Raw genomic sequence first — 11,303 nt, 5'->3', positions numbered from 1 at the left:
TTCCTGCTACGTTCCCTGCCCATCTCATCCACCTTAAGGATTTAGTTGCAAAAAACATAAAAATTAGAATAAATAAAAACTCCGCCTCAGGAGGCTCGGCGCCAAGAGGAACTGACTTGCGGCAAACCTCCAGGCGTACAGTAACTCCGAATCGGGCTCTTACATCCCCTGTGGGTTACTCTACGGCACTGTCATTATCTAAGACTATATAACAGTGTTTCTCAACCGATGGTACGCATACCCTTAAGGGTACGCTCGAGATGTCTTGGGGGGGGGGTACTTGAACAGAATTGAAGTGTCTGAATTTTTGTTTTTGTATCCATTTTGCACATTCATAAGTACGACAGCAAGTTTGTTTCCTACGGGTAAGTTCTTCCAACGACCAGGTTACGATTAAATTGTATAAACTGATGTGTTGGAATTTTTTATATATATATATTTATTAGCAATCAGAATTAAATACATTCATTAAGCTAATTTTCTAATTTAAACACCGTCCTCGTGTGCGTATTGTATCGTGATGAGGGCTCCTCCAATGAGAGATCCTCTCCAACCATCATGTGGATCTACTGGCCATAATTTCTTTAGCCTTCTTCGTTGTTGTTGTTGTTCCAGTAGGGGCTGCAGTAATGTATTGCTATGGTGTCCTAGTTTATCATGATGTTTTATGCTTTCTTCTTGGATGACTTCTTTGATGATTGGTACATTGAGATCGTGATGTAGGATCTGATTAGTCACATATCAAGGTGCATTTGTGATCATCCGAAATATTTATGTGTCGGAATTGAGGAAGAAATTGTGTTTGAAAATTTAAGGTGTTCGGTATCTAAAAAAATGTAAACGGGGAACTTCATGAAAAAGGGCTGAGAAACACTGCTATATAACAGAGTGATGGATGAATGATGAATTGAAAGGGTTTGGAAGGAAGTGGTTAGTACTTAATTGAGGTGCTAGTCCAGCATTTATCTGGAGATAAGTGATGAAAAACAAGAAACATCTTCGTCATTATAACCGGTTTCCCTTCTGAGATTTGAACCGAGGGCCTCCCGAATGCGAGGCAACACGTTCAGTAAGGGTTTGTGTTGTTTTTAATATTCCCATTTGTGTCCAATATCGTGGGTCCGAACGGGACTGTGGTTGAAAATTTGAAATGTTCGATAATTTTTTGTGGTCTCATTTATAGAACTAAACAATCTTTCTGGGTGAAGGACAGGTTCCTATACCAGGTCACAGATAAACACACCGACATATCTCCACACAAAGTTTTCATTTTTATTTTGTAAAGAACCTTTAAATTCGCAAGTTATAAATCGTATAGAAGGTGATCTGTGGGAAGGCACAGCAGGGATTTGCAAACATAGAGGGTGAAGAGTGGGAGAAATAATAGTTAAACAATGGAAATTGATTTTGAGACAGGTACAGCCATTAAGTTTTCTGATACATAAATATTAGAAGAATATGAAGACAGAATTTCTAACTTGTCAAAAACTTGGCATTTATGGACACAAGATATTTCTTTACTGACCAGTTTATATTACGAAAGTTCTGTATGTTCATATAAATTAAATACGCATTTTGCGAAGGAAAACTCATGAACATTATTTCGAATAATATTGTGACATGACTCCTGAAAGCCGGAAAATTTGAGTCAGATCTTAAGTTGATTTCCTACGCAACAGGTATTAACAGAGCATGTTCCCGTGACAGCGGGTTACCATGAGGTTGGTATACAAGCACTTCCGTGACGGCACTCGACTAGGCATCTAGGTTAGTGTGGACGCGTGCTTAGGCAGACAGCGCAGGTACGAAATGCAGAACTCTGCTATCATGGCCGCCTAATAATTATAACCAGATCAGGAAACAGTCCCGTTTGGAGGAGGGTTCGAATACAACCACCGTAGCCCTGCCAGTCGTAGGAGGCGACGAAAAATGAAATTTCGAATCTGAGACAGTAAAATATGACTGCGAGTGTCACGGCCTCGGACCCGACAATTACTGCGCTGGTGAGGGCCAGCAGCAGTTGTGAACGACAGACCCCTCCTCTCGTCAGAGAGAGTGTCCCCACATCAACAACCCGCAAATATCTGACAGTAATAAAAATCTGGTCGTAAGCCCCAGATGGGTGCTTAATTCGAAGACAGACTGACCGACTGACCGTCGGTCATAATATAAGACTCATACTCACAAAAGTCAGAAACAGTAGCCAGAAGAAGAATGCAGAAGTGAAGTCTTTAGTTTGCATGGTGAAGTTACAGTAACCTTTAGAGTGTTATCATTGTTCGTAGGTACGAAGTGTTTTAGTTGGAGTAAGATTGAAAATGTTATAATTAGTTGTAGTTCCGCCTAGTTAAGATCCAGTAAATCGCCTCACTGAGCCAAACCCGCGTGTAAAGTCACCGGCACACGTGACAATAATGTTAATGTTAAGATTCAACTTTCCACTGCTGCATATTCAAACAATTGCGACCATACTTTATTAGGAATGGGAATTCTCGTTTTATGTGTCTCCTATTTCTACTGTGAATGATTTTTTTGTTTAGTATTGCCAGAAAATACACTTCACCTCTATTTTCACACTTGCTCATCACAAAGAGTTTCAGCCGTAACGGAGATCCATACAGAAAACGAATACATCTTGCTAAATTAGAAAAAGAATTAAATTAGCGTATCATTTTATGCTTATAAGCCATTCCTTCCAGTTTCTGTGTGAAAATATTTTCAGATGTTTCTAAATAGATTTTCTTTTAAATAAATTTAATTGGAAATCTGTTAGACACAGGAGAGATTCATTGTTATTAAAGAATTTAAATGTTTATTACCATATTCACAAAAGATGATATTAGATGCAATACTGTACCAGCTGAGTCTAGTCACCCATTTCAAATCCTGTATTTTCAACTAACTTACCATTCTTTCTAAATCTGTCACTAAAATCAAACATTGGGCGTCGTGAGCAAGTAAAATACGAAATTGTGTCTTTTGTGATGATATTCTTACCAGCGTTTCGGAGGGACATGCTGCCTCCTTCTTCATGGACGGAACCAGCACGTTAACCCAAAATGTTTGCACCTATCAACCAAATTAATGGCGCCGAAACCCACACTCACTACTGTAAGACTTTCAAATTTCACAGAACACAACAAGCTGAACAAAAATATTTTTGGAACTGGAACGGAAGGCATATCGAGGGGAACAACTATAATCGGGATTGACAGTGAAAGGATGAACGTGCTTCGAGATATTCAGAAGATAAAATAAAGACATACTTTATGCGTGTAATATAATGGAGAAGCAAACAGAAACGGAATCATTGTGCTGTTGAAGTTGAGTCATCTGCAGAAATCTTCTCCTTGAGGCACTTGACGGTGTCCAGCGCGATGTCTGCTGCTTGGGATAGGGCAGACTGCACAATGGACGAGGCAGTGTTGCTTACGACGGGTAACACGTCCTCCTTGAAAGACTGCAGATTTGCAGCCTCGCTGGCGATCTCCTCGCTGATTTCGTATATTATGGGCACGATGTGGGCACCCAGGCGCGTGATGCAGTCAAGTGATATCAGGCACTGAGTGGAGTTTCGGGCCGTCTGGACTACAAGATCCTGTACCTTCTCGCCAATTGCTTTAACGTGGTTGACTGTAGCCTCAATTTTCTCACGATCAGCACCAAATGAATTTTTGATCTGGCTCACTGTGAAGAGAAAAGGAGTGAATTTTAGGCTCATGTTTAGTCAAAACTAACTTATTTTTAGCCTACTTCTGTTTCGAAAAAATACAGGAAGTTCTGGGAGGAAATACTCGCCTTAATTTTCTTTGATACGACACGGACCGCATAGAGAGTGACGCCTCAAATAAATGTTTGTTGCCGCGTGAACGTCTCTACCTAGTTGACACTTAGCAACGATTGGGGGGTACACAGACAGACAATACTTTCCTAAAGTAGACTTATGCGATTCGTCTGTGAACCCCCCTCCGTGTCAGTTTTTGAATGCCTGAAGAAATCTTTGTGAAATTTAATAAACATGTATATTATAACATCTGAGCCATCTCAACGGCGTACTTCATAAATCCCTCCTATTATTCTGTGGGTCTGTATGTGTATCTCCCTTGTCGTTGATAGGCAACGGCTCGGTAAAACCGTTACCACGACAACAAATACACACGCAACAATAGAAGAACTATTGAAGGTGTCCCTTTCTATGCGGTCCGCGTAGTGTCGAAGGAAAGTAGGCGATCAGTTCTTCGCATCACTTCATTTTTGTGTAAATTAAGAATGAATGAAAGAACAGTGAATTGTCCTAGGAGCGATATCGCATCCGTTTCGTATTGTGCGCTACTTGTAAATCAGAAAAGATTCTCACGGTGGTCCAGAATCCTTGAAAAACTTGAGGCTGATATCCACTTACTCATCTGTAACACTGACGAACCTTCCCAGAGATTTCACGTAATCTTGGAGGCTTCTTGAGGCTGCAGAGGTTACTTACCTGTTACTTTGAAGAAGCTTCCTAGAGTTTTCACGTTGCCTTGGAGACATCTTGGCACTGCACATATTGTTACTTATCTGTTACTTTGAATAAGCTTCCTAGAGTTTTCACGTTGCCTTGGAGACATCTTGGCACTGCACATATTGTTACTTATCTGTTACTTTGAAGAAGCTTCTCGGAGTTTTCATCTTGTCTTGGAGGCATCTTGACACTGCACAAGTTGTTACTTACCTGTTACTTTGAAGAAGCTTCCTAGAGTTTTCATCTTGTCTTGGAGGCATCTTGACACTACACAAGTTGTTACTTACATGTTACATTGAAGAAGCTTCTCAGAGTTTTCACCTTGTCTTGGAGGCATCTTGACGCTGCACACGTTGTTACTTACCTGTTACTTTGAAGAAGCTTCCCAGAGTATTCCCTCACTTTCGGAAGTAACTAGATGTTGCTGCCCGGTTACTCATCTTCTGCGTTGACTAAGTTTTCCAGAGTTTTCCTGTAGTCTGAGAAGCAACTTGGATCTTCAGATGCAGTCACTCACCTGTCTGTTTGACAAGACTTTCCACGGTGTCTTTTTGAGCCTCGAAGCAACTGGAAGCGGCTGATACAGCCTCTCTGATGTTGGTAACATTCGCAAGGACCGAGCCATTCACAATGTTTTGTAGGTTTTCCAAAGTGTCTAGGCTGCCTCCAAGGGAGGCGACGAAGTATTGGAAGACTTCGTTTGCGTCCTCTTCGAATTCACTGAACTTTTGTTGAAACTTAGACGTGAGGGAAGTCGGTATATTCAGAAGGATGCTGATAACGCTGCCTCCGGCTAGGGGATTGGACGCATCACGCTTCCTGACTCCTTCTTGTTCCTGGTTTAGAATTTTGTCTTTAAGTTCCTGGATTTTTTGTTGAGCTTCGCTTTTCAATTCGTCTATTTTATTGTCAAGCCTTTGCTTGAATTGTTTCAACTTGACAAGGGATTCAGAATCTCCTTCTAGCGGGATTGTAATGTTAATTTTGTCTACATTACCTTGCTGACTGATGATTTCCTTTATTTTATCCTCAAACCTCTGTTTGTCTTCATGTAACTTGTTGAGAAGTTCTGAATTTCGCTGCTTGAGGGTTGTCAAATTAACGGCGATCTCCTTTATTTTGTCAGACCAGTCCTGCTTATTCTCCTGCAACGTCTCAAGACGTTCCGAATCCTGTTCTTCCAGTTCTGTCAAGTTGGCAGCAAGCTCATTTATTTTATTATAAAATTCTTGTTTATTTTCCTGTAACTTGGCAAGAATTTCCGAATTTTCTGCTTGCAAAATCTTCAAGTTAGACTCTTCTGGAAGATCTTGCTGATTTGTTTCTTCTGGTTCATTTTGCGTACTTCCGCTGTCTGTGGGGGTCGAGTCTCGCTTAAGCAGCGTGTCTGCACTTAAACCCTGAAAAGACCAATGCACATTTTACACACTAGACGTTACACACCAATATGAGACATCGAATTGTCGCCTGTATTTTATTTTATTTTTTAGTCTACTTTTCTTATTTTGAAAAAAAATAAAAATAGGATTATGAGACCTGTGTCATCTTTTGAATGGATGAACCAGTCTTTAAGAAACCTGGTACATATATCATGGTACCTGAGCCCACCACAAAAGTGTACTACATAAATCGCTCCCGTTAGTCTGTGTGTCTATGTGTGTATCCATCCTATCGTTGCTAGGAAACGACTCGATAAAAAGTTTACCGCGACAACTTGTACACAAGCAACAGTACAATAATCCACAGAATTATTGGGATTTTGGACTTTTTCCATCATCCGGAATTCTACATAACAGAGGACACTCTAGTTAGTTAGTTAGTTATTGGAAAGGGTGGGTTTCTCCATGCACTTAGACCAGTATTGGTCCATTGTGCTTCCCTCTATGATATTCTACCAGTCTCTATATCCTACCGATATTGGTGCGTACCATCAGTCCCGACCGAGCCAGCGAGTTCGGCCTCTACTGGCTTGGCGGTATCTATAATGCTTCCCCCATCTATCAGAGGCGTTAGAGAATACTGTTGGGCGGGAAATGACCTTGAATTTGGCTCAGTGACGTCCTTTGGAAATATGAGGTTCTTTTACGTGCCGTGAAGCTACGACACGGGACCCACGGCTTAAAGTCCCTCCCGGAGGACTTGTTCCCTGAAATTTTCCGCTCTTAAAAATTCCACGACCTCCGCCGGTTTCGAACCCGCGTACCACGAGTCATGAGGTGGGAACGTTACCTCTAGACTACGGAGGCCGCTACACTCTAGGTATGTAATAGAGGTCCAATATTACCTAGAGTGTCCTCTGTTATCTATAATTCCACGATGGAAAAAGTCCAAAACCCCAGTAATTCTGTCTGTCATCCACCATCGTCAGAACCCTTTAGAATCTTCTAGTACAATAATCATTTGACGCGTCGTTTTCTATGCGGTCCGTTTCGTATCGAAGGAAAGTAGGCGATTATTTCTTCCCAGAACTACTTATTGTGGCATCCAAACTCAAGCGTTTGAGGCAAACAAGATGCAGCTTCCATTACACTTTGATCAGTATGAAGCTTCGAAGTAACGCACTACTTCATCGTCAGAGTGGAAGAGTAAGTGCAGCAAGCAGAGTAAAAATAAATTTGTTCGTTACTTGATTGGCTCAATCTTTGACGGTGTAGATATGACAGTAAGTGCCTCCGAAACGTCTGGAAGCTTCAACGGGAATATGTAAGTTCGGATCACATGACCGCCTTCCTCCCAGCCTGTCTGTGTACTGAAGCTCATTCCTGAAGCATCGCAACATATGCTCCCGAGTTATGTCGGTCTCCGCCCCCGAGACTGCAATCAGACCACAATTTCTACCAGACTAATGGTGCCCATACACGTACGAGTCTGGCTGGCGAGTCCGACTGGGCTCGGGTTCCAATGAGCCAAACGCATCCCTGTGTGGGTCGCCGTGCTCATACGAGTGTGATGAAATTAATCCGAGCCCGGCTCCTCGCCGAGCTGGACTCGCGAGCCAGACTCGTACGTGAATGGGCCGCCTTAAAGGTATCACGTCCAAGAGGATACTCGTATACTCTTCGTGGTTACCGCTGCGAGAACCTCCTGAAAGGTAATCTTGCCCTGTGTTCAACCAACTAAGCACCACGCCATGAAGGCGTATGGGGGAGTGGACGTATAGGTCTCCGATCACAGTGACCGCGCTTTCTAAGGCATGAACAGTCTTCCCTTGCTCGAACGCTAGAATCGTGGGTTCGAATCCCACTCGAGGCATGGATATCTGTGTGTATTTATTCTGTTTTTATATTGCAACAGGCTGATCCCCTGACAGAGGAGTCCTACCGACTGTGTAACGGATTAAGAAACTGAAAAAGCCGCAAAAGTCCAAAAGGCTGTAGAGGCACAGAGAGAGAGAGAGAGGATGTGTAGAGCTTATAGTCAGTGTAATTATAGATTTCTCAAAATATCAATACCGAGAATAATTTAAGGGAATATTAAATGGCAAACTTGTCCCTGTGCTTAATTAATTAAGCACTACACCGTGAAGACGTAGGGGGAGGGAAGTATTAGCTCCAACTTTTTTGACCTCGGCAGTAGATGGAGGTGAATTGTCAGATTTAAACCCCGGCCGCTTTACCCCCTAGGAAAGAGCCCCCGCTAGGCACTAGATAAGAGCCTGGAATGACCTCATCGGGAATCGAACCCGAGACCTTCAAGCTTGTAGCATAGTGCCTCAACTAACTACGACACCGCGTGCCCTCCTAGTAAACTCATCATATACAATATATGTTGCTATCCTTCGTCTGGGTTTGCATACTAATTGCGGTTTCATTATCTCTAGAAATAGCTCACCTTCACACAAGAAGTTCACCTGACTATGGTACATATTTTCATGTGATGATAAACATAATCATCATCCGAAACTTTGTGCTGCTTTAACCAAAACTAAAGTTTAATAACACACCATTGTCACACACGTTCTGACGAGAACAAGTTGGCCGGAGCAGCGACACTTTTTATTTGTACATAGGAGGTATCCGCTTCGAATCTCGACCAAAACACCATATACCATGAATTAGTACTCTCGTGGTTTTCCGCTGTTTCTCCACTCAAATGCTGGGTTAGTAGCTCAAATCAGGCCACAACCAGTCTTCCAGTTCATTATTCACTAATCACTGCATCATTTGAATCTGCCTTGTCAGAGATACTCACAGCGTCTTTATATAAACCATGGACTAATATAAATAAATCTACTTGTATATTGTTTCGGAGAGCTGCCGAAATAATATAACTGTATAGAGGTACAGCGGACACAACTGGGGGACATGCGCAGGCTGTACTATGAGATGTTCTCTGGCTTCCGTTTCTGGTCTTGTGAAACCAGATTTTTTGACTCACCTGCACAAAGCACAATAACAAAACAGCGAAGGCCGTTTTGGTTGCCATGCCAACAACCGTCTCTCCCATATCCAGAGGAATAAACACAATGAAACTGTTACCCCGAGTTCGCCGAGTTATATACGCACTTGTAACTGCTAGCTTGCGCAGAATGACGTACAGTGTGCCAGTTGTTCAAACATTGCCAAACAGAACAGACCCTTTGCTCCTACATTAATGACTAACAGAGAAAACAATTTATTCTCAGTGTTCACTGGGTGCATGGGAAAGAGTATGCCCTCCCCTTGAATATTCACACCGCAAAAATCCCTAGCTCCACCCCGATGGGGCTTCTTTGTTTAGATATAGTGATCGTCACTTCCATTCACTATTTTGGGCGTCTCGTGGGGTAATCTCACTCCGGAAAGAAGCCGAATTTAAGTCTATTTTTTATTTTTCCCGTTGCGTTAAGTAAATCCTTGGCACAGAAATTTAGATTATAACATTACAAGTTTCCCTCTCGCAGCCACTGTTCAATTCGACGCCGTACAAGCTACGTCTTTAGAAAGCGTCTTTAAATGAGTTGAGAAGAAAAGTGGATTACGATCTCGTGGGATGTGACGCCGTGCAGTTTTAAAGATATATCAACGTGTCCGGGGGGAATTTGTATATTTTTTTTATGAATGCAGGTTCCTATGAAACGTCGGTACACGACACGACGAAGCGTCCCAGAAGACGGTATCGTGAGAACCTCAGGTCTCATACAATCAGCAGCTCTTATCTTTGAGCAACAATTTTTATCCTGAAGATAGAATCAGTAGGTTACTCCGAAAATTCGTACGTACCAACTAAATTACATTGTATTATATCTCACAAGATCGTAATTTTAATATTCACTTCTGTGAGAACTGCAGATCTCATAACAGAATCCATTCATCTGAACTTAGCATAAGGATACAGGTTGTGTCTTGAAGATGGAGTCAGTGTATTACTCCGAAGAGATGGTACCTACCTACCAGTCTACATGGCGCTAACCCAGAAACCAGCAACTCAAGAGAGTACGTTACTGCGTCCGTTGTGTGCGCATGCCTCCTCCACACAAGCACCTAATACCGACAGCATGGCCGGTGTTTACGAAGCGTCTGCGCTCTGCGCCATATTTGTCACAGTGACATACTGCGCAGTTTCCCTGCTAACATAAGGAGAGAAAGCTCTACGCCTGTCTCACAGAGCTAGTTAAATTAAAATTAATCTTGGAAATCTGTCATATGTCCCCTTAAAGCACGCAGGGGGCCACACTTTTCTTTTAACTTCTTGTTGTTAACGCTCCAAAAATTACAAAGTTACGCCCAAGATTGCCATGCAATAACAATTTACTATATGTTTCAACAACAAAATTCTTTTTGCATTTCATATTTCATCCATTAGATATACATGTTCAGAGCACATAAACGCATAGTTTATGTCATTTAATTGTAAGAACATTACAGTCGTTAATCGTATATAATTTCTAATGACAATATCAAGGTGACTATAGTAGATTCTGGATACCTTGGCAGGGCATCTCAACAAATGAGAGGCAAGTCGACACCTGCTTCACAACACCCTGTCTATTCCGCAGTGCCCACTCTTTCATCATACCCCTGCTTCAACGACAAGGGTCGTTTATGTAGCCCGCGAAGGGTACTTGGCGGTCTGTAACCTCTTAAAGGAGGTGTGTTCAACGCTATATTTATATTGACGCCTTAGACATTCACAACAGGGCACAACTCCTCTCAAGATGCTGTATTTCCTTGTTATTGTGTAATCTGCAGACACAGCCCTTTGAAATAACGGGCCCCACAGCAGCGGATATATTGTGTCTGGAGGTCGCGTCACCTTCAGAATGTAAAGCAGATCGTGAGGACGTTACTAGATTCTGCTTTCAAGTTATGAGGGAAAGCAGAACGGTCTTACCGGCGATTATTTGGTTCAAATGAGCAGTTTGGGTGGTGAAATTTCTTGCCGTGTTGGTTAGACTAGCAGTGTGGTACGTTGCCTTGTATTGTAGCTGCTTTTTCTGCAATATGTTTCGATCAAAAAAAGAGTCGTCATCATCATCATCAGGTAGATTATATATGTACTTGCCTTAGTGTTTCTTCTGTAATTATTTTTTTTCGAAATGTTAATCAAATTTGATTAAAGCTAGGCGTAAATTTTTGTTCAGTTTGGTTAAAATGAATTATGAAGTTTTAACTCATGTCTTATGCACTCTCTTTCCTTGAACTGCAGTGCGGAGTGTGTCTGTGAGTACGGAGTCTGTTTCAACGTTGAACATTTATGTTGCGCGTGGAGGTTGCTGATTGCTGATGCTGTTCAGGACGGTGTAGTTTTGTGTGGGTTTCTTGCATGGCTACCGGGAATCTCGTTGAAGAGAGAGAATTCGCATGAGGCTGCCTACGAAATA

General features: G+C 42.1%; 1 protein-coding gene across 1 annotated transcript; it reads right to left on the bottom strand.

Annotated features, from left to right (window-relative positions):
• Positions 1 to 1,250: 1,250 nt before the first annotated feature.
• Positions 1,251 to 8,985, bottom strand: LOC111867033 (restin homolog). The gene is made up of 3 exons (XM_023856498.1): positions 8,879 to 8,985; positions 5,019 to 5,901; positions 1,251 to 3,687 (listed from the first exon to the last, which is right to left on the bottom strand). The coding sequence occupies exons 1-3, from the start codon at positions 8,945 to 8,947 to the stop codon at positions 3,308 to 3,310; spliced, it is 1,332 nt and encodes a 443-aa protein (XP_023712266.1). The 5' UTR covers positions 8,948 to 8,985; the 3' UTR covers positions 1,251 to 3,307.
• Positions 8,986 to 11,303: the final 2,318 nt, after the last annotated feature.

The sequence above is a fragment of the Cryptotermes secundus genome, unplaced genomic scaffold (genome assembly GCF_002891405.2).
Source record: "Cryptotermes secundus unplaced genomic scaffold, Csec_1.0 scaffold6801, whole genome shotgun sequence".
Taxonomy (NCBI): Eukaryota; Metazoa; Arthropoda; class Insecta; order Blattodea; family Kalotermitidae; genus Cryptotermes; species Cryptotermes secundus.
This window is presented reverse-complemented; position numbering and strand designations above follow the sequence as displayed.